Genomic DNA, 24,147 nt, shown 5'->3' with positions numbered 1-24,147 from the left:
ATCATCATAATTATGAAAGGGACGTAGTGGGATTTTTTCAAAGGAGGTACAAGGCAAACTTAGGAGGGTTATTTTCAAAAAAAGGGGGAAGTGTGTGTGTGTGTGTGTGTGTGCACGCACGCGCATGACCTCTCTCTCTCTCTCTCTCTCTCTCTCTCTCTCTCTCTCTCTCTCTCATGCAACCGAAGAAATCACATGTAGGCACTGGACATAAGTCCATGCTACTTGCTTTTAAACCAAAAATTTAGTACTTCGAGTTTCAAACAATAATAATTTTACTGACATTTCAAAGCAGCGTTACAATTCTGTTTATTCTTCCATGGGCGGCACATGGAAGGGGTTTTTGGACACAAAATCCTCAACTGTCCTGACATGGTTTGCCAATCAATGTAGATAGGGCAAGAGACTTGAGTGGAGAACTGTATCCATGCAATCCCCTATAAAAGTGGGTGGGACAATGTATGTGTTTGTGGGATTTTGATCCATCTTCTCCGCATTGTCATCCACAAACAACGTTGCCAAAGGGTCAAAGTGTTTCCAATTGATGTCGACCAAGCACTTCCCAAACTTGGGCTTCGCACACCCCTGTCCTCTTCCTACATCTGTGGCCTTTGTGGTACATTTATCCTGGCTATACTGAAACACAAAGAAGGGTGTGTAGCCAGTGGCGTGGTGACATTCTCCCTTTACCAGGCCCAACAATCTCTGTAGATTGTCCTGTTGTACTGAGCTCCAAATAGCCACATCAAACTGCCTCCCCACCTCATGTAGGAACTCAGCCACGCCACGTCTTGACAGGACCCAATGCCTCCGCAGCTCTAACACCTTGGCCGGCAAGGCACCCTGAGTCTTCGGCCTCCTATGCAGCAACACCCCATTCAAATAAAAAATCACCAGCTTCCTTGAAGCTGGGGACAACTGTTCATAGCCATAAGCTTGATGAGATTACAAAAGTGCAATATTGTATAAAGGAAAAACCAAATTATACGTAGTTGAATTTCAACAAACATTCATGCATATGTCAAACTCAAATCCATACTCTGCCTCTTACAAATCGTGCTTCCTTTCCCTTTGTGGTGAGGCACAAGACTCTTCGCCCCTCTTACATTGCGGGTTCTACCACATCTCTGCACCCTGCATTGTAATTGAGGAGCGTGTCTCCATGTTCTGAGAAAGCTTGCAACAACCTCATCCAAAACAACCGTCCACGTTGCATGCCACCTACGATAACACCAAAAGTCAATGCAAGCCCAGCTTGTCTTTCAAACTTTGCCAAAGCTATTACACAATTGCTACGCAGTACCTCGCATGGGGATATCATTCACATCACGCACCCATTCCACAGTGTTGATATCATCCTCCACAAAGTCATCCAACGGGGTGGCCCTATGCTCCTTACCTTGGCGCACATACACCATTTTTAGTGGAGTTGAATATAGCTAGAGAGAGGAAGAATTTTATGGACAAGGATGTCCAACATCTGAGGTTGTTGAAGCATTTCCAATATAAGATTTATTTTTTATTTTTTAATGAATATGAAATGTTTTCTTTAATTCAATCATATGTTCTTTTGTGTAGATAAATAAGTTCATGGCGAAGAGATTCAAAGGGTTTAAGTATTATCACTCTGATCAAGTATGTAAGTTTCAATCATGAGTTGTCTTCTATTTTGAAAAAGTATTATTAACCATTCAGTTATTCACAATTCATCTATCTTGAATATTTTATATCAGGATTCTTATGCATAACAAGACAAAGCACCCACAGACGCGCACATAGACGCGTTTACTGAACTATTAAAAAAACTCACGGGTGTATCTATTTTCACATCTAGAGACCCGCATCTAACAGCGCATCTATATAGCAGACAGACACGCATATAGGTGCGCATCTAGACGTGTAAATAGACGCTTTACTAAAAATTTTAAAGACAGACAGATGCATCGTTAAACACGTGTATAGATGCATTTATAAACGGTCTTATAGATGCCTTTATAGATGCGCAAATAGATGCTTCTCGAACAGACAGACGCGTATATAGACGCATTTATAGATGCATTGATAGACGTGCTACATAATTTTTTTTAAAATTTACAGAATGCTGTGTATGTTGTGTATGCTATATAGTTACAAGAATCCCATTTCCACATCGTGTTATTCAATTCTTACAGCCAACCGCATTTTAATTACAATTCCAAATAAAATATTACAACTCCAAAATGCAATAAAATTGGAAGCTCAAAAAGTGCTTGTATGTACATATAGCACGAAGCCAAGCCACGTCATGTGGCTTCAAGTACAAAAAATAAGAGAAGTGTATATACAAGAGGCACGAAGCCAAGCCAGTGGCTTTAAGTACAAAAAAGAGTAGCTAACACTACTTCTATGACTAATCTATGTTCTCCACGTCCTCGCTCCCTTCCACGCTCCCTTCTGCGCTCCCTTCTCTGCCTCCTTCCTCGTCTTCTTGTGCAGGGACCTGTAAACAAGGGACAACATATATCAATGTATGAAAAATCAAATCTTTACTTATAATATTGACATTATTTAATTACTTTCAAATACCTCGGGGGCTGCTCCAGTAGCCCGGATATACTGCTCCTCAGTAATCAACCCATCATGATAGAAGTGCTTCCATGTATCTCCTCTGCGATGGTGGTGGTGGTAGGCTGTCTCGACAGGAGTAGGGTATCTGCCCACAATATCAAGCTACAAGATGACACAATTTGTGGAGGGGTTAGTACAAAGAAACAACCTCCTAATAAACTACATAAGCAATGTAATTTGAGATCGATACTTGCAAATTGGGCCTCCCATGATTCAACACCCCCTGCTCCAAAATGCACGCTTCCATATTGCTCCATCTGGATCCTTCGTGCCTCCACGTGCTGCAGACAGGGGTCCTCCCTCACTGACTTCATTGCTTTCTTCCACTCATGCTTGTGAGTGGTGTGGGGCAGGCCCCTTGGTGGTTGACCTCCCTCGAGCCTGGCAAGCTCCGCTAGTGCCTGCCTCTTAAGCGAAGATCTTTTATTGCCAAGTATCATAACAATCTTTGACTTGGCCCATTTATCTGTGAACTGATGATTGGGGGGGTTAGGATACCTAGAGCGAACAGCAGCGAGGGTCTCATCAGCCAACCTCTTTGGCTGGTCTTTGTAGTGGATAAAGCAATCTTTGTAATTGTTAGCAATTACAGAGTGCATGAAGGCCATGATGTCCTTCCCCTGTGCATCCATCAAGATGCCTTCTGTCTGAATGATGTCATAGAAGATCGTATCATCACCCGGAGGCACGTCTAAATCATCTGAATCATCATCGTCCCCACCACCACCCCTCCCAAAGCATTGTGCCATGCATCCCCCACCACTCTCCCTCCTACTACGCCTGCTACCGTGTCGTGTCGAGCTAGTACGCTGGCCACTCGTAGCTGGAGACTGCACGGGATTACGTGGACCACTCGTAGCTAGAGAACCGAGTCTTAACTGCACAAGAGTACGCCGACGGCTCTGCGAGGACCTCCTAACGGCATGGGGGAAGGGGCATAAGACGGCATGGGAGAAGGGCCTCGGCTATGTAGCCGGCTGGGCTATGCTGACTCCGCTGGTGTAATCTCAGCTTGTGTGGGGTGGTTTGGAGTCTATAGTGTCGACTCCTGGGGGCTGTTTAGAGTACCCGTCATATACCCGTATAACTCCACAGGGCTGGGAGGGTGCCCTAAAAGGTTATATAAGTCCCTAAAAATAGACTCCCGGCGATCAAGTGAGCCCGAAGAGCTTCCTGGCCACATGATGAACTGGAAAAAAGAAAAAAAACACGATTACTGATGAGCTTAGAAGAAAGGGGAATGGAAGAAAAGATTACTGCCAGGAAAAGATTACTATTGGAGCACATCTATAGATGCGTCTATTTTTGTGTATATTAGCACGTCTATAGACACGGCTGTCTATGTCTGCAAATAAGCTAAACGCGCATCTAGACGTGCCTGTGGATGCGGTTTTAGACGCGCTTTGAGACGCGTCTATAGACGCGCTCCGACAGACGGACTATTCTAAAAAGTAGAAAAGGACATGCGCCCGACACAAAAACGTAACACTGATACCAAAATCATGCATTTCTTGGATACGACAAAGGACAAATCCAAAGAGAGCAACTTCCAAAAAAGATCAACCGTAAAAAGACTTACCTTAGATAGAGGTATGGAAGCTTTTTCTCCTTTTTCAAAGTTGCTTCTCTTCCTTGTTCACCCTCTTCTCCTTTAAGCCTGGAAGTAAGTGTGGGTGCCTTCCTCTTAAGTGTAAGCTTGGAAGTAAGTGTGGGTGCCTTTCTCTTAAGCGTCAAAACTATGGATCTGCTAATAGCAAAGCAAGCAAGCCGTGCGAAGTATAAGTAATGTGAAGAAAAACAAAGCGAGCGCGCTAAAAGCAGATTTAAAAACCACGTCTATAAGTGTGTCTAATAGCGCATCTATACATGCATCTAAATACGTGTGTAATTGCGCGTCTAGATACATAGATCAAACACGGTTTTAGATGTGCTTGTAGACGCACACCATAGAATAGACAGACGCAGTTTTAGACACACCTTTAGATGCGCCACAGAGTTTTAAAATGAAATATTTGAAGAAAAGCAAATTTTTTTGGGTTGTTTGTTTGTAGGATGTCTTCATCTTTAACAAGTAGCTCCAACGAGGATGAATCCCTCCGTATCCACCATCGCGAAATGTGGTTGGAGCAAAAAATCAATTGTATGTGTGATCGATGTCGAGGAAACATGTATCGTGCACACAGGATTACACTCAATCACATCTCAAAGTATGGAGAATGGGATGCGACCGTAAACATGGTAAGTGTTAAAGAGTTAAGGTTGATTGAGATACCTATGGGTGTTCATATGTTTGAGTTATGATCCCATTTTAATTTGATACAGGATGCAGTGCCACACCCGCATATGTTGCCCTATGCTCGCCGTGAGGAGGCGAAGCGTCGGCGATATGAGGTGGGATCTTCAGGAGGGACCGTTACGGATGCATGGAGTGATGGTGATAGTAGCCCTCTGCCATTACCTCATGAAGCCGAGGAGGAGGAGGTGTTTGATGATATGGTGCGGGATTTATATGTCCATCAAGGGAGGGATGATAGCATGGAGCAGGATGACGTCAACGATTGCGTTTTGTTTCGTGGACTACATAAGGATGCAAGAGAGTGCCCTACTTGTGGAGAGGCAAGATATAGAGCAGATCTCAAAACTTTGGACGTGCCTCGTAAGGTTCTGCGACATTTTCCCATAATCCCTCGCATCCAACATATCTTCAAATCCATTGCAGAGCTCATGTCATGGCATTCCTCCCATCGATCAACCGATGGCAAGTGGAGAACTCCCGCAGACTCTCCTACGTGGAAGCATATTGAAGACACATGGCCAAGCTTCAAGGAAGAACCTAGGAGCTTGAGACTTGGATTGGGTATAGACAGTGTGAACCCATTTGGTCTCAAAAGCACCTCTTACAGTGTATGGCTAGTGATATTCGTGAATTATAATCTTCCACCCTCTATGGCTATTAAGAAAGGACATGTTATGCTGTCCCTTCTAATTCCAGGGAAACATAAAGTAAAAAATCCTAATGTTTATTTGGAGCCTTTGATTGACGAGCTACAGATACTTTGGAGAGGTATCGAGGTGCATGATGTGAGCAGGCCTCCCTCGTCACGAGACTTCAACTGTAAAGCAGTCTTGATATGGACGATGCATGACTTCCTAGGCTATCGCGAGTATTCAGGTAAGCATTGCACTTCTACTTATGAATAGGCAAAGGATGTGGCACCCTAAACCCACCTTCAACTCTTAATTGTGTCTATTGTTCAGGTCTCACTACATCGAGTTACCATGCATGTCCTATTTATGGTCCTTCACTAGTTGCCTCACAAGCAGACGCATTGAATAAGGTCATCTATGAGAATCACCATCGATTTCTCCTACCTAATCATCCTAGATATGTTGCCCCTTGGAATGAAGTCCTCCCACAATCACTCACCGCGGGAGATTGGATGAGAATTTGGGATGGTTCCACGACTCCTCCACCACTTGGCATGAGCCGGTAAGGGTTTGTAACTATTGTGTGCTATATTGGCTGGAAATAAAGATTGCCTGCTAACACTTTATTTTGTTTAGATACTCCATCTTTTATCGTTTACCATATTGGTCCCACCTCAAGATCAATCACCTGCTTGATCCCATGCATATCTTCAAGAATGTGGCATCTACCATTTGGGAGCATTTGAATGGGACACGAGATTCCGTAGGCATAAGGGAGGATCTACGTACCACAGGGAGGATGCATGAAGCTTGGCCACAAGAGAGACCAAATGGGCGTGTTTTTTTACCTCGTACACTGTGGAGGTTATCAAAGCTAGAGATGGCTGCGGTGAAACGCACTATTACTACAATTCGTACTCCCACTGGATGCATGAGGTGTTTGAAGGGAGCCGTTACAAAGAGCAAGAAAAGAGGTGTAGAGCAATTATATGGCTTGAAATCTCATGATTGGCACAAGATGCTCCAAGTAAGTATTTAATGTGCATAATATCTTTTTCCTTTCAAATTTGTGAGTGAATATTTATAAGCAACTAATCAACCACCTCTCGTGGGTTCAGTTCATACTACCTACTAGCATTTCACGTAGTGCATCGAAGGATGTGAAAGATTGTATTTACAAGATGGGCAAGTTTGTGAGGTACTTTACATGATACAAAATATGATGCATATCAATGCTCCATGCAAGGTGTTCATATTGCTAATATGGTGTACTTTTTCATTTCTAGGTATGTGAGCTCAAAGTAAATAGATCCCACCACGCTTAAGAATGCTCTAAGAATGCTCGAGTTATGTCAGTGGAGGAGACATTTCCATGTTCTATTCTCACAAGCCAACTAGATCTTATAGTGCATTTGGTGGATGAGATTACTATATGTGGTACTATACATGCACGATGGTTGTTCTTCCTCGAGCGCTTCATGAAGACCTTGAAGGGCTTCGTGAGACAAAATGCAAGACCCGAAGGTAGCATGGCCAAGGGTTGGTTGGTACAAGAGTCACTTGTATATATTTCTGAGTTTCTTGTTGATGTGGATAGCTCTCTCCCACGACTATGGAGAGATGATGAAGACCTAAGGATGACCTCTATTGTGCCTCAAGGGAAAGAACGCAACAAAGTAATAGACACGGAGTTGCGTAATGTATCAACCTCTATTGCGTGCTTAATAGTGATGTGATGAAAAGATGGGTGACAAGATACGAGGATGCAAAGGCAAGAAGACAAGAAGAAAGGGCCCTCTTTCGTATACACCACGGATCTCGTGTGCCATACCCTCAGTATCTAAGAGCACTTCCAAAGGATATTCATGTGGATTGGCTACTTGATGAAATGGAGAAAGCAGAGAAAGACGAGGGGATGCATATCACAATGGAAGAATGGGAGTATGCTAGGGGATGCATGAACAAGGTCGGTATATAGAATGTTATGCATAAGTTAGGAGCTTACAATAATTTAGATTGCTTATTTAATTGAGTTTTTCTTGGTGTAGTGCACTATGTTCAATACTATATGGTGTGAGGGCAAGCATTTTTGAACACAACGGATTGATGATAAGAGAAACACACAAGATTGCGGCGTCATTGCTAGCTTTGAGGGAGCCAATGGAGCCATGGATGATTATTGTGGCATAATCCAAGATATTATTAAGCTTGACTTTCGACGCTTCTTTAAGTATAATTTGGATGTAAAGTGGTTTAAGGACATGGTGGAAAGAGGCCCTAATGCAACAATCAAATGCCATGCAAGTGGCTTTGTAACTATTGACTCCACAAAGTTTTGGCAAAGTAGGAAGGACACACTAGTACTACCGCAACAATGTGAACAGGTACTGTGCACACATATAAAAATACTCGCTTTTAAATATTTGATGCAAGGAAAATAACATGATTGTATTTGTGTTTGAATTGGGTTGTCTATCAACCAATGGTGGATGATAATAGATGGTGGCATGTCATACCTATTATGCCACGTTTTAAAGTGATGTATAGTACATTTACTAATATGGAGCGAATGGAGGATGATCATGGCCATGGACGTGATGATGACCGTGATACGAGAGAGGAGGATGATCATGAGATAGGAGATACACATATTGAGGCCATTACCCATGAGGACGAGCCTACCATTGGTGATGCTGATTTCGATGAGCACATGAGTAGCACAAGTAGTAGTGGGTTGAATGTATTTGTAGATCTAAACACTTGTTTGGATTTTGAAGTAGATAGTTTGGCAAGGGTTGATCTCATTGAGGATGAGATTGAACCATAGCCCATCATTGATATTGGCAAAACTATTTTACATATTGTCTCATTCTCCTCACCTAACTTAATTCTTGTATATGTGGGCTTGCAAAAAAGCATTGATGTTTTTGTTAAAATTATGTGCTTTGGTAATCATGGGCAATGTTTGGAAAGCAATGATGTACACCAAAATCTCACTTTCTATATTCTCTGTTTTGCGTCTAAATATGCGTCTAATTCCCAGTGTAAACATGCTAATAGACGCGCTAATACACACGCAAATAGACGCGCTGATATACGCAATGTTAGATGGGCCCGTATTTTCTCAATGTAGACACGCAAATAGATGAGCTGTTAGATGCGCTATTAGACGCGCCCGTAATTTCTCTATTCAAGCAATGCCTATAGACGCGCCCGCTATTTTGCACGTCTATCAAGCGCGCCTATAGTTGCTTTGTGTTGTTATGATCATGGTGAAGTGAATGTTGATGTGAATGAGATCACATTTTCTGAGATGCTTCATCGTGACATCACTACAAATGTTAGATATGCTTATGATTGAAGCTATTTTATTTGATTCAATTGTGTATTTTTAAACTAATGTTACATCTATTAGCATCTTCTTTTTAGACAAGTTTTAATTTAATCTTGTCATATTTTTAGGATCCAATATCAAATGTGATTGATTCTACGAATGAAATGTCTAGAAAAAGTGAACGAAAGAGAAAGGTAAAAGTTTTCATTTATGCAATACCTTGTAAAAGTAAAGCAAGTACTTTGTATGCTTGTATTCTTTACATAATTCTTTCTGATGGCATTAACACTACTTGTTGTTTATCATTCATAGGTGAGTGAAAAAATGAGAGATCACTTAGAACAGAAGAGCGTGCAAAGAAGTGATAAATCCCAAGGAAAGAGATGCAAGGTATTCTTATATTTGGAATTTATTTTCTATGATTTGAAGTCTACGATTTCAAGTGAGTATAAAAGAGTATGTAACATTTCCTAGTTAAACTATGTAGGGAATTACTAATGAATTTCACTATCTAGAAAAATTTTCCTATATGGAGAAATTCACTAATGATTCAGTGCAAATTGACTTGCATAGGAAATTTTATGATTGATTCCCTAGATAAGGTAACTAGGAAGTGTTCCATTTTCTCTAGTTTGCACACTTACTAGTTATGTTCATTTTACACTAGTAAATGATATAGAGAATCCTCTTTTTGGCCTGCCATAGGGAGGCCTAAGTGAAGGCTAAGGCGATTCAAAGGCGAGAATGGCCATTTTTTATTTTTTAAAGATCATGATTTTTTCTTGCTATTTTTCTCCTCCACATTTTCAAGGCTTCTCTCTCTTTCTCTCTCTCTCTCTTTGTCTCCCTCATCCCTTTCAATTCATCATCTCCGCCCTCTTTCGCTATTTGGATCTCCGGCAAGCCTTATGAATGATTTATTATCCTTCACCTTGTTTTCGTATAGAGAGAACCTCTCAAAGTTCCTTGTGAATTTAATGCCTTCTGCTCTGTCAATTGGGAGCATTGTAAGGAAAGAAGCAAGAAGCATGAGTAGGAACATGTTTTGCGCATGCGAAGGGAGAGCATTCAACATGCAACATAGCGTCGACCTCGCATACAAACATGCAGCCTCGTTCCTTCTTAGAAGCTACGGCGAGCATCGACCTCTTATCTTTCACATACAAACATACATGGACTCTTTCACAGAGAGAGTCTTGCTCACACAGCGATGGCACGCATCGACCTCTATCTTACTTACAACCAGACACTTTCCTTCGACTCACACCCCCCCGTCTCCCTCAAAGCACCATATCTATGGCAAGCTTGCGTTTTCCAAAGTTGAAAAACTTATTTCAATGGATCCTCTCTCTCTCTCTCACACACAGACGCACAGACACACATGAGCTGCTGCTTCACTTCCAAACATATTATTTCTGTCTCTCCCTCGCGTGTGCCTCTCCAATTTTGACTTACCAAAACCTCTCTGTTTCTCCCTCGCGGCGGACACACCGCTCTCAGTTGATGTGAACAGGATGATGGGCAAGCAGGTCTGTGATCTAATGCCAAACAGATGGAACGCTTCGCGCAAACGAGAGGGAGAGAATCACGCAGGCAGCGAGGTGAAGATGATGATGCGGAAGAGGGGGAAGTGGTGGAGGCAACGTGCGTGGACAGAGGGAGATCGAGGTAGTGGGCATGGCATGCAAGCGAATGCAGCACAAGCCAGCTTGTGATCGTCGTATCTGTTTTGGCAAGCTTCTAAAAATATCTTATCGCCACCGTCAGATCACGTTCCTATGTTCTCGATCCTGCATGCCAACGATCCAAGAGAAGCACGGAGGTAGATACATCTTCAACAGCTCTCTTGTTCAGGGAGATCGATGCGTTTTCATCCCCATGCCGCCTCCAAGCCCTGTGCTGCCTTCTTCCGTCTCCGCCCAAGACCCTTCCTCTTCCGCTGTTAGTTTGCAAGCCTCCGGGCAGTTTCTCCTCCATGACCTTCACAACCAGCTCCTCCCTGTCGTCGATCGTGGAGCTTTGCTCCAAGCTGCCCATGCCCAATCCGCCCAGCTTCGCTCCCTCCATGCTGCAGCTCTCCTCCACATGCACGCTCCCTTCACCGGCAAGACCATTGACCCTGCCAAAACCACTAGGCCTGATCATCATCCGTCCCCACAGCACCGATCCGCCCAAGATTATCCAGTCTTCACCCCGGTACGTTTGCCGTCTTGCTTTTTCGCAATTCCTCTTGCTGATGTAAGGAAGACTAAGCTAACTAGCTCTTGCTCATCGGTTGGTGTTCTGCGTGCGTGCAGTCTTACGAAGAATTTGTGCTTGGGAATAGTATTCCAGCGGATAGCAGCTCCAAGTCGAACCAGTCATTGCCCGAAGATTTAAGGGATGCGGACTTATCCCCTCTCCTTCTTGATCATGCCGATGGGGATGGCCCCTTCAATGTCAATACATCTTCCGGGATTGGAGCACAAACAGTTTCAGCCTGCATCAACAAAACCGGCAGATCAGCAACTTCAAAGACAGCTTCAGCAACCCTCATCCAAAGAAGAAGAATCGAGCCACGACCTCATCATATCACTTCAATCCATCCCAACAAGGGGCCATCTGGACACAAGTTCAAGCCCCGATATTCTCGAAACAAGAGTGGAGAACTGGTTAAGCTGCAAGCCGAGTGGAGCTCTAAGAAGCCTCTGAGCGAGTTTCTCAGTGAGATTGCCAGGAAGAACAAAACCAACCTTCGTCTAACTGGCAACGACTCGCATCCGCACCAAGACGTTGACGCCTTGAACGAGATTAATCTGGCACCGGCTACTCCCGACTGTGCCAATCATGGTTGTTTGTCCTGTGCTGATAAGTGTCTGCCAGGAAACAAGGTTACAGTGGTTCCATTGATGGACTCACGCGATTACACAGAAATTCCCCCCAAAGATCGTGATTTTTCCAATTCGGCTCCCAAAAATCGAACATACAACAACCCTTTCTCGTGGTTTTATCGCTCTAAAACCCAAAAGACCAGCAAGGATAAGGTGGCAAAAGCAAATCAAGCTCAAACTAAATCCGACCAAGAGAAAACTGCAGCGGGTGCACGCACGACTCCTCATCCGTCCAGTCATGACGTGGAAATGGAAATGGTCATGAGCTCCATGAAACATGAAGTTTCACAAGCGAACAAGAAGCGGGACGCTGCTGTGGTGGAAGTCTTGGAGCTTAAGAAGGCAATTGAGGAGATGGGGAAGAAGCTGCAACATCTGGAGCACTACTGCCAGAGCTTGAAGCATGCATCGGAGAGGACAGGCAGTCACAGAGGGGGAGAGGCAGCAGCTGCAAGAGTACTCGATGGACAGTATATCGACTATGGAGACGAAGGCAGAAGACTAAGGGTTCCTCCTGCTGGAGGTCCTCGATTCAGAGCCACAAAGAACGAATTCTACCATGCGGTGACGGAGGCGAGGACCGGGGTGAAGCAGTTGTGCAGGACACTGTTGCTGCAGATTCAAGAGAAGACAGCGAGCACTGCTGCAGACAAGATCGAATCCATTCTTCAACCTTACAACGTTCGAGTGGCTCCTCGGGTTTCCAAGAGCGTGCGCTACCACTTGGAATCAGTGATCAATCAGGCGTTGTACGAGGATTTCGAGAACATCAAGTTCCAGAGGAGCGGGACTTACTGCGTGCTGGACCGGAGGCAACGAGTGCAGACATTCTACAAGACGTATGGGGCGGTCTTGCAGCTGGGATGTAGCGAGCTATTGGACAAGGGGTCGAGCGTATACAGCGAGAGCTTCGATAGGTTCTGCGACGAGAAGATGAACAGGGTGGAGGCTGTGCTAAACTGGGAGGGGAGATGGCCAGACGAGCTAGCGCATGCGTTCTTCGTGGCTGCGCGGTCGATATGGCTGCTACATCTACTGGCCTTCTCGTTCGAGCCGGCAGCCACCATCTTCAGGGTGGGAAGCGAGGCGGAATTCGATGCTCAGTTCATGGAGGAGCTTCCATTAGATCAGAACAGCAAGAAGGGTGGTACTGCAGCAGATCATGCAAATGCTGCTCCGCAGATCAGGGTCATGGTGATGCCTGGCTTCTTCCTCCATAGCCATGGATTCGAGGTGATCAAGTGCAAGATCTTGTGCAGGCAGCAGTAGTCGCCCTTGTCAGCTTGAGAAGAGATCATCGTGCAGCATAAATAATCTTCTTCCTTCTATTTCTAACGACTATAACGACCATTCAGCTGATCTTGTAACCTGTATCCAATCTAATTGCTTGTATGTCCTCTTCTTCTTCTTCTGGTGTGGCTGCAATCGATTCATTCTCTCTCGTTCAGCTTCATCTTCCTCCCAAGCAGCTTTATCTATCGCGATTATTCTCACCTCTTTAGCTTGCAATCTCCCATGATCCCTCGCAATTCAGCTATTAAATCCACTTTCCAGCCTGATTTACCGCCTATAATCTCGTCTCAAGAGTCTGCCAAGCTTTTAGTCTCTCTCCAATATTAACTCTCCGGTAAGCTGCGTATGACTTGCTCGTGGCAATTTTCCTCCCATCCATCAGTAGATTGCTCATAACTGTCATCATGTAACTCTAACCTCTGTGCATATTAATTCGGAGTGTCTAACTCTCAGCCATTTCTGTCCAAAAAGCTGTCTTGCTTACAGCAGGCAAGGCAATTTGTCCCTTTACCGATAGCCTTTTAGCTACAATTGTGTGGTTTGATCACCTCCATTTTCCTGTGAAATAAACAGGGCCACAAGCTTTCGTGCTGTTTTGTGTTCTATTCTACCAAGAGAACCTGGAGCTTTATTGGCAACAAGCAAAGCTTCAGCGTCAACTTTCCTAGGTGGTGGGTTTACTCTCTACGGTGGTGGGACTTTATTAAAACCGTGGCAATCACTTCTCTCCGAAGAAAGCAAAGCGTTCGACTCCCTTCCCTTCCAAACAATCCATCGGCCAGGTCGTCTCTTTCGTGGTTCTAGCAAGCTCAAGCTCTGTTCTTTTATGCTGCTGCCTGTAATGATGCGAGCTTTTCATGTGTGCGCGCTGTTTTATTTATTGTGGATATTAGTCAGCGTGGCTGAAATCCCGAATAAAATGCAACATTTTTGTATCACCGTTTTATAGGTGTCTTGCAATTGCTTTTCTACTTGATGCTTGGAAGTTCTACACACACAAATACGCCGCATTTTAAACTTATTCATTTGATGATCTCGAGTGAAGAGCAATCTATACGGTATTTCGTATGGCCTTGCGAGGTAAGAATGCGCTTGAACCACTAACTTCACTTAGCCTCCTTACTCATAAATATACAAACACTAATTCATATTAAGTTAATTAATCCACTTCATTTCATATTACTAGTTTTCATGGATGTGTAGCTTTCCTCTCTAATGAAAGGGCATGAGGGCATGGATGAATAGTTACTAGTTTTCATGGATGTGTAGCTTGCATTAGAGGCATCAATGTATAGCTTGCCTCACTAAAGAAAGGGCTTTAGGGAATGAGTCATCATCTTCGTGAATAAAATGCTCTACCATTATCTAATTAGTTTTGGGGTAGATCGCAACATGGTTGGATTCGTGAGGTAGCTTGAATCAGAGTTAGATTTCTGAGGCTGTAGTCTGAAATATTAAGAAATAAGATATATAGCAATGAGTCTCAAATATTAAATAAGGTACAAAACAAACATAATTTTTTACCTCATCAAAATGTAGATTTGGAGTCTAAAATATTAAGTAATGCAGAGCTATATAGCAAATTTAAGCTATGGGACATTAGAGGTATGCAAAAGAGTGAACATATTAACCTGAGCCCGGATCATGTGCATAACTTCAGACGCGGCACGCGTGCGTGCGCGTGCACGTGTGTGTGTACACTTCTTTACGAAAGTGCAAGGAGAGCATTGTCCTTGTAGGAGTGCTAAAAATGTTCCTGAGTTATATAAAGAAATGTTGTTGAACATAAGAGAAGCCTCAAGATAAACATAAGAGAAGCATCAAGTTTTTCTTATCTATATCAAAGCATATCGTCAACATGTAGGAGAAGAGGGCTTATAATAGAAGTGATCCAAGGCATTGGGACTCAAACTAGAGATCAATTACCATATAGATATATCTATCTGCAAATGTGTGAGGTCCACATCATGTTATGCTACAAGGCAAGTAAAGAAGTAAAATAGCATTGAGGATTTTCATGCCAATCATAAAATGTTACTAGATTAGAATGAAAATTTTCCTAGTTTTTAGGTCTCATAGTCTAACAATAACTCTAACATTTATGTTTGGCTTGCTTTTGGAGTTAAATAGTCATGTTTACTATGATTTATGGACTCAAAATTAAATCTTGTGAATATTTATAGATAGGCAAAGATGATCCTTTGCACATTCTTTCATATGTCTAACAATTTTCAAACCAACCATACCTTGTATATGTCTTCAATATGGTATTATGGAGTAACATGAGTTTGTATATGTCTTCAATATGGTATTATGGAGTAACTACATGAGCTTTTAGGTTATGTAGAATGTTGAATTTAAACCTTAATTGATTGTTGGTTACATTGCAATTTATGCTAATTTCAAGATTCAAGGATTCAGTGAGATCATAAGAACCTTAAAATGTCCAAACTATGCTTATAGAGTGGATCTAATCATGAATCAATGATACCAACAAAATCTAGTTATATGTAGAACACTCAATCACTCCAAAACTATAAAAGTGAGATTTCCTGTGAAACTGATTTTGAATCCTGCCTAGAACATTGTATTCATTAATTTTGGGTTGGTGCACTTTCCAAATTCATTTTTATAAGTACTTATGGATAAATGTTTTTTTAAAAAGGACTTCAAAAAGCAAATTAAAACCAAAAAATAAGCTAATTTTGCAAGTCTTTAAAAGAAAATAACTTTTTAAATTATGAAATTTGACCTCAATTTGACGTAACGTCTTACAGAGAATTTCATATTCTCTTCACCCTAGGCATATTGAAACGATCAAGTATCTCTAAGGCAATTAGATATTCTCTTACTTAAATCTCTCTCTAGGAATCTTAAAAGAGCTTCATGATACACTTAACATAATTTAAAAAGATTTATAAATGTCCACGAGTAAACACATAATATAATTACATGATATACTACAAGACACGGGTCGCTTTCCAAACGTCGATACCGACACTAAATACAAATATTTCTTTTTTAAACAAGTAAAAAGTATTGGAATGTCCATCGATGTGTAAGCGTCGGTATGGGCATCGGTAAGTGATTGTTCGTAGTGTCAGTATGGGCATCGATATATACCGACACTGCAGTGTTGATAAATACCAATGTTTTAACATAATTTTAAAAAAATTGTGGGGCAGGATTGGGCTTGTTTCAATCCCATCCTGACTCACAATTTTCTTTTTTCATTAGAATCATGATTAAATGTTACAAAAGAGGTCGACAAAATCATGTTACAATGTTACAAAAAAGGTCTACAAAATGGCAAAAGTGCCAAAGTTGAAAATGACAAAGCTGTCGAAATAATGCGCTAAAAAACGGCAAAAGTGCCAAACTAAAAAATGGAAAATCTGTCGAAGTAATGCGCTACAAAAGTGTCAAAATACAGAACAACAAAATGTCCTATCCTACTACTGATCCTCCCCGTTTGAACTCTCCTTATCCTCCTCGCCCTCCTCATCTACGACCTCTCTGTGTAGGTCTGATCCCTCATCCTCATCTTCTGCGAGCTCCAGACTTGAGATCCAATGTCCAAGTCTGGACCTCCCGATGGGTCGAAGTTACCTCCCTAAGAACGAAACAAGTTAGAAATAAGATACGAGCATTGATTGTAAGACAACGATGATACTCAAATGACAACGATGAGGAATAGGGTATACTCATCACGATCCATCACCTTTTGCCAATTGATTCTATATCCTTCTTTCTCCTTCTCCTTAAACCAAGGCTTGGCTCCACCAATCCTGTATGCCCTTCTGTACTCATCATTGTTTGGAGGCCTACCACAATATACCATACGCGTAAGCATGGCATTTCACTCGAACTCATACTCGCAAGGGTTGGGAAATTTTTCCCGTAGGGCTTCTATGACAACATCCTTCACTCTTTTGTCCTGCTGATTCCAAGGTTTCAAGATATCCTTAGGGAAGTGTGTGCTCATCAACCTCCTCATGTAGTTCATGACCTTCATGCCTTCTATCCTCTACAACTTCCCCAATGTTGTTCACTAGATAGTGAAGGTCCTTGAGCAAAACGTAGTCTGCAGGATGCACGATGGAGGGAGTAGTAGAGCCAGAGTGTGGAGTGGTGGGAGTAGCGGAGATAGAGCAAGGGGTAGAGCGAGTGCTTAAGGAGCGAGGGGTAGTGGAGTGAGTGGTGCTACGGCCTGTTAGGGGGGAGGGCAAGAGACTAGACTCACACTATATCTCACAAATAGTAGAGGGAGACCCGGAGCACTAGGAGTGTGTAGACTCGTCTACATATCCCCTGCCACCACAGAAGCCTCGACCCAAGTACTACTCTTTTTGGACCTATGACGATGACGCCCAAGTGATGATCCCTCGAAAGGGACAAGCGGGGAGGTTGTCAAGTAGGAAAAGCTATCAATGTCCCCAATCTACCCCCAGGGGTGCAGGAGAGGGAACAATGGAGGCTCTCCACGATAGAAGAGAAAGAATCTCTCTACCTCCACATCACTCATGGCTGCGACAAACTCATCAAGACTCTCAACAAAGCTATGGTCTGCTATAGCAAAGGAGTCGCCCGAGGGAGAGAGAAGAGAAATAAGTACGAGAGAAAGAGAGAAGAGAAAGAGAGCCAAGAGAGAAAGTGAAGAGGAGAAGAGGAATAAGAAAGAGAAATAAGTAGGAGAGAAAGAGAGCCGAGAGAGAAAGTGAAGAGGAGAAGAGGAATAAGGAGATGAATAAGAAGAGGAGAAGAAGTAAGAGTAGGAAGAGAGGAGAGAAATAAAGAAGAAGAAAGAGTAGGAAGAGATGAGAGAAATAGAGAAGAAGAAAGAGTAGGAAGAGAATAGAGAAAGAAGAGGAGAATAAGAAGGGAATAACTAGAAGGAGAAAAGAGGAGAATAAGAAGAGGAGAGAAAGAGAGAAAGAAAGAGAGGAAAAGAGTGGAGAGAAAGAGAGAAAGAGAGGAAAGAGAGAATAAGGGAAAGAATGAGAGAAGAGGAGAGGAGAGGAGTGGAGATAAGGAGAGAGGGCACAGCTAGAGAACACACCATAAATGACTAACTGTACACTAGATTTAGTTGAAAATGTATAATATATACAAACCCAATTAGGGTTAGGGCTAGGGCATCTAACCCTTTCCTTTATAGCACTCTATTGGGTTAGTGCTATGCACATATGATCACATGATGGTGCTATGCACACGTGATCACATGATGTTGAGCGTGAACTCTCAACACCTTCCCTCAAGATCAACATCATGAAGTAGGCCTTCCCTCAAGATGATGATTCTTGGGAATCGAAGAAGGACTGAGCATTACATTCCATCACACCCCTTTAATGGGAATGTCCTTCCTCTGCAACAAACCGAGATCTAATCGATGTTTCTCGAAAAGCTCTTTACCGAGTGGTTTGGTAAAAATGTCTGCAACATTCTCTTTACGATCACAATGATGTAGTGTGATGTCACCAAGTAACACTCTTTCTCTGATGAGGTGCTCTCTAATATCAATGTGCTTTGTTCTAGAGTGATATAGTGGATTCTTGGCCAATGCTTGAGCTGATTGATTATCACAGTATATTGTTGTTGGCTTTGACTCATCAAAGTAATCTGTTTCTGACATTCGTCTTCTGAGCCATATAGCCTCACATGCACCTGTAGTGAGTGCTCTATATTTTGCTTCAGTCGAAGACAAAGAAATAGTTGGTTGTTTGTTTGACAACCATGATATAGCACCTTGACCAAGGAAAAATGCATATCCCTGTGTCCATCTCCTAGTCTCATGATCTTCGGCATAGTCACTGTCACAGTATCCATGCAACTGTGGATGACTTCCTCTGTATTCTATCCCAAATTGTCTTGTACCTCTGATGTATCTCAAGACTCTTTTGGTTGCATTCTAGTGAGACTGTTTTGGATTTGCCATAAACTATGCTAGTGAGCTTACTGCATAACAAATATATGGCCGTGTGATAGTCAAATATATAAGAGATCCAATGAGCTACCTGTAGTATCTATCATTGACTATAGACTTTTCTAAATCTTTAATAAGTTTCAAACTCTATTCCATGGGAGTGGCTGCAATCTTGCAATCTGCCATATGAAACTTCTTCAGGAGACTGTCAACATACTTGAGCTGACTCATGAATGTGCTATCTGAATCTCTCTAGAACTCAATTCCAAGACAATAGTTCATAAGTCCAAGATCTTTCATGTCGAACTCTATAGATAAGTCTTGTTTTAGTTTTCTGATGAAGCTATCCTTGCTTCTTATCACAATCAGATCATCTACGTACAAAAGTGCAATAGTAATGTCTTCCCCTTGAACTTTGTAGTAGAGAGTATGATCTGCATTGGACTTCATGTATCCCAGATCAGCAAAATACTTGTCGATTCTGCTGTACCAACTTCTGGGTGCTTGCTTTAAGCCATAGAGACTCTTCTTGAGATGGCAAACCTTATTCTCCTTTCCTGGTTCAACATAACATATTGGTTGTTGCATGTAGACTTCCTCGTCTAGATAACCATTGAGAAATGCATTCTTGACATCGAGCTGGTACATATTCCATCTGTTGAGTGTCACTATTGATATCAAGAACCGTATGGAATCCATCTTTGCTACTGGAGCATAAGTCTCATCATAATCCTAACCATATTGCTGTGCAAATCCTTTTGCAACTAGTCTGGCTTTGTTTCTTTGAATACTTCCATCTGGATTGTACTTCACTTTGTATACCCATTTGTTTGCTATGGTCTTCTTTCCTGGTGGAAGGTCGCATAATTCCCAAGTATTATTCTTATACAAAGCATCCATTTCTTATTCATAGCAGTTTGCCATTGTGACTTGTCTACTGCATCTTCTAAGTACACTGGCTCTTTTGTAGCCATGATGGTAGTCATAAGAGCATAGGTGGTGGTTTCAACCTGAATTGCTTTACCTTCCTGAGCAGATGTCAATCTAGTTGGTGGTCTACTTTCCCTAGTAGACTGTCTGAGCTGCTATGGCTCTCCTTGGGGTGTTTCTGGCAATTCTTGCTCTTCTTCATGAACCTGTTCTGTAGATGACTATGAAGTCGATGCTTCCATCTCCTGTGTATTTGAGGTTTTCCATTCTGATTCCTCATCAAAGATTACATCTCTAGAGATAATGACTTTGCGGTTGTTAGATATGATCAATGCCCCACCCTCCTAGTAACCACCAATGGTCCAAGGTGCTCAAGTTGTAAGGCCCCCATATGAGGAGAAGCCATGTGTGAGCCCGGGACATTGGATGGATCCTGACTTGCATGTCAGATGAGGTTTATCAATGGGACGGTTGATGGTAGAAAGGTGATTGTGTGGGAGCCCCTTATTCTTGCTCGGGCCTGGGGGCCAACTGGCCCCTATAGCTGGGGGGTCCCAAGGGGGCCAGAGGCCCCCCTAGTGGGGGTTTGGAGGCGAGAGCCCCTGATGCGATAGTATAGGAAATATTCCCTGAATATTCCATGGATGACTAGTCGGTTCTACCGACTAGGTTGATTGGTTGGCTTCACCGACTAGGTTGACTGATCGGTTCCCTCTCGGTTCCATCGACTACGTCGATCCGAGTATCGCCCTCATAGCTATAAAGAGGCGACCTCCCCGGTCCATTATACCAGATCAGATCTTCCAGCAGAGATCTTCCAGCTAGTAGCTCTTCACCTAGTATCTGTCTAGATCGCCATCTAAGCTCCACTATGGGAGTGCATGGGTGGACGGAGCCATCATCTGTACTACATCAATATTGAAGGAAATTTTTGTTCATCTCTAGTATGTTGTATACTCTCTATTCTCTTTGTTCAGTTTCTAGTCCGCTATGCCATGTAATTTACAAGCGGTTGATGGGATCATACAACTTGTATGCTTTGCTTTCCTCACTATAGCCAACCATGATGCATTTGCATGACTTCGCATCCAATTTCCTACGATGATCATCATGTATGTGGGCATATGCTATGCAACCAAATATGCGGAGATGCCCAATTTGTGGCTTGTGTCTAGTGAATGCTTCATAAGGTGTCATACCTTGTATCGGTTCAGTAGGAAGCCGATTAAGCAAGTAGTTTGTAGTGGCTATTGCTTATGCCCAATATTGATTCAGAAGATGCTTCTCACTAAGCATTGCTCTAGCACTATCTGCTAAAGTACCATTCTTCCTTTCAGCTCTTGCATTCTGCTGAGGAGTATCTAGATGCACATGTGAATTGTCTTTGAATGCTGTGACTTTTGCAAATGTTCATGAATGCTGAAGACATGTATTCACCTCCTCTATCTGATCTCATGACTTTGATCTTTATGCCTATCTAGTTTTCTACCATGGCTTTGAATTCTTGAAATCTGGAAAATACTTTAGATTTCTCTTTTAGAAAGTAGACGCAACAATATCTTCTGTAGTCGTCGATGAAAGTCAAGTAGTAAAGTGAACCATTGATGATGCCAGTCTGGGCATAACCCCATACATCTGTATGAATCAAATCAAGAATACCTTGTGCACGAGAGGTACTTCTGCCAAAGTTGGTTCGCTTTTTTTTGCCGAAGCAACATGCTTCACAAACTTTTCTAAGAAACTGTAGCTTAGAAATCCCAATTGCCATATTTTGATTCCTGAGATCTAACAAGTACTTGAAATTGACATGACCATATATCTTGTGCCATTTTGCAAATAGTGGCATCTATTGCAGTTGAGCTGACATGGCATGCTTATCTGGTACTATAACTAGCATTCTGTACAAGCATCCTTCCTTGACACCTTTTGCTACTAGTTGACATCTTTTGGATTTATCTCTGATAGTGCATTCATCTTCGTCGAAGATGACTTGATGATTGTGTTCCGTCATTTGACCTATAGACAAAAGGTTATTGCTGAGCTTCAGAACATAGAGCACATCTTTCACCAATCCTTTCGTACCAATGAAATTGTTCATGGGGATAACACTTGTCCCTTGAATTGGATTCGGTGTATTGTCTACTATGTAGATGACATTTTTCTGACCTTCTAATGGTTTCATTTCTGTGAACCATTCTGGATAATTTGTCATGTGAGATGATGCACCGCTGTCGATATACCAAGGATCCTATTCTGCTTGGTTGACTTGATAGCTGAAATCCTCTTTGGGATTGTAATCAGTGTTTGGGTACACTGTATCAGTTTGCTGCATTTCCTCGCTTGCAAGAAACATATTCCCACGTTCATTTGCAAAATGACTATGACTAGAATGTCCACCACAATGATTTCCTCTGCCATGGAAATTCCCTAGATAACTTCTAGATTGACCGCCTTGGTCATACTGCTTCTTGCAACAATCTCTTTCATAGTGTCCAAACTTGTGACAGTAGTTGCACTGGATGTTTGACACGTTGGTGGATGCATTCCCTCATCCTTGGAATCTTCCTCGGTTGGAATGATTTCCTCTTTGCTGATTTTGATGTTGCTGAGGATGATGCTAATGTTGATGATGACCACTTCTCTGGAATGATATGCCTTTGCCTCTGCCTCTGCTTCTACTTCTATCTAAACTGTGAATGCTGATCATTAGAATGACCTTTTTGTGCTTGAATGGCTTGCATCCTGAGGTCTTCACCACAAGTAGGACTGACTGAAGTTCTTCCAATGTCAAAATTTGATGTTGGATGGCAATACTTTGGACTAGATTCTTGTATTCCTCTCCTAGTCCATTCAGGATGACTTGAACCATTTCTGGGGGGTTCATGGTCTCTCCTAGTACTGCAAGTTGATTGTTGTATTCTTTTATCCGAAGTACATAAGCATGACCGGTTTGGCTGCTGTTGTGGAAACTATGGTTAATCTAGTTTCTCAGTGTGAGAATTGTGGAAGTGTTCTTGGACTCATAAAGAGCTGTGAACATATCCCATGCATCTTTCGATGAGCTATCCAAGCATGACATCTTGCACATTTTGCTTGATCAGATGATAGGCGTACTTGTCTTTCTTATCCCATTCTGCTTGAGCTCAAGCAATGGCAGGATTTGCTACAGGTGTGAAAATTGTTTGTGTAGTTGTAGATCCTATTGCTGGTGCTGTGACAACAGGTGGAGTAGAGCTACTGGTGGCTGGATCATCCAATGGTCTAGGTATAGACCCATCGACATACTCCCATTTGTCCTAAAGTACAAGAATAGTCTCCATTTGATATTTCCCTATACCGTAATTGGAGTTGTCTAGCTTAGCAGATGCCTCCAGATTGAGGTTGCTAGTCGTAGACATGGTACAAGAAATGTACTCAAAGTGTTGTGAAAATCACTGTATAAATCAACTGCAAAAAAACACTGATTGTGGTGGCAAGTTCACACCACTTTTGGCTTTCAGAGTTGGAAAATTCATAAGGGCTCTATGCTTTTGGCCAGGGGTGCCAAGTGTGGGAGTTTGTATCCCTTACATGTATCAGGGGTATTTGATCATGTTGTTGTAATAACCGAGCAACTAAGCACTTCTTTGTGGCATTGCAGGTTGGGGCACATGAGCCAGAATGGAATGAAACTCTTATGCCATTTGGGTTATGTACCGCATTTGAGTTTCTCTGATTTTGAATTTTGTGAGCATTGTCTCTATGGGAAGCAGACTAAATTATCCCATAAAAGAAGGGGAAAGAACGAGTTTGAAAAGCTTGATTTGGTGCATTCAGACATATGTGGTCCCATGCCTACACGGTCATTAGGTGGGGCTGAATACTATGTGACATTCATTGATGATGCAACTAGGAAAGTGTGGGCTTATGCTATAGCTCGGAAGAGTGATGTGTTCCAGGTATTTCAGAATTGGCTGGCCTTGGTTGAGAATCAGTTAGGTAGAACGCTTAAATGCCTACGGACTGACAATGGTAGAGAGTATCTCTCTCATGACTTTCAACATTTCTGTGATACACGTGGGATTAAGAGGGAGTTCACATCCCCTCGTACTCTAGAACAAAATCCAGTTGCAGAAAAGATGAATCATACCATTCAAGAAAGGTTGCAATGCATGCTTTCCAATGCAAGTCTTTCTGGTGGTTTTTGGGCTGGTTTTTGGGCAGAGGCAATGAAGATTGCAGTGCATGTGATCAATAGATCACCTAGTAAGAGTTTGGATGGT

General features: G+C 42.4%; 1 protein-coding gene across 1 annotated transcript; it reads left to right on the top strand.

Moving 5' to 3' along the window:
- Positions 1 to 10,747: 10,747 nt before the first annotated feature.
- Positions 10,748 to 13,008, top strand: LOC147903589 (uncharacterized). Its single transcript, XM_087372150.1, has 2 exons — positions 10,748 to 11,065; positions 11,167 to 13,008. Exons 1-2 carry the CDS (start codon positions 10,748 to 10,750, stop codon positions 13,006 to 13,008), a joined length of 2,160 nt encoding a protein of 719 aa, XP_087228276.1.
- The last annotated feature ends 11,139 nt before the right edge of the window (positions 13,009 to 24,147 follow it).

The sequence above is a fragment of the Dipteris shenzhenensis genome, chromosome 3, assembly GCF_047967505.1.
Source record: "Dipteris shenzhenensis isolate YYH24624 ecotype China chromosome 3, Dip_SZ_1.0, whole genome shotgun sequence".
Classification (NCBI taxonomy): Eukaryota; Viridiplantae; Streptophyta; class Polypodiopsida; order Gleicheniales; family Dipteridaceae; genus Dipteris; species Dipteris shenzhenensis.
The sequence above is the reverse complement of the archived record's forward strand: the minus strand, read 5'-3'. Positions and strand labels throughout refer to the sequence as shown.

What these genes read in the sequence shown, in the direction of transcription:
- LOC147903589 (XM_087372150.1), top strand. Translation starts at nt 10,748, where the DNA reads ATGCCGCCTCCAAGCCCTGTGCTGCCTTCTTCCGTCTCCGCCCAAGAC. An exon ending in ATTATCCAGTCTTCACCCCG is followed by an intron (nt 11,066 to 11,166) that starts GTACGTTTGCCG and finishes GCGTGCGTGCAG; the next exon opens with TCTTACGAAGAATTTGTGCT.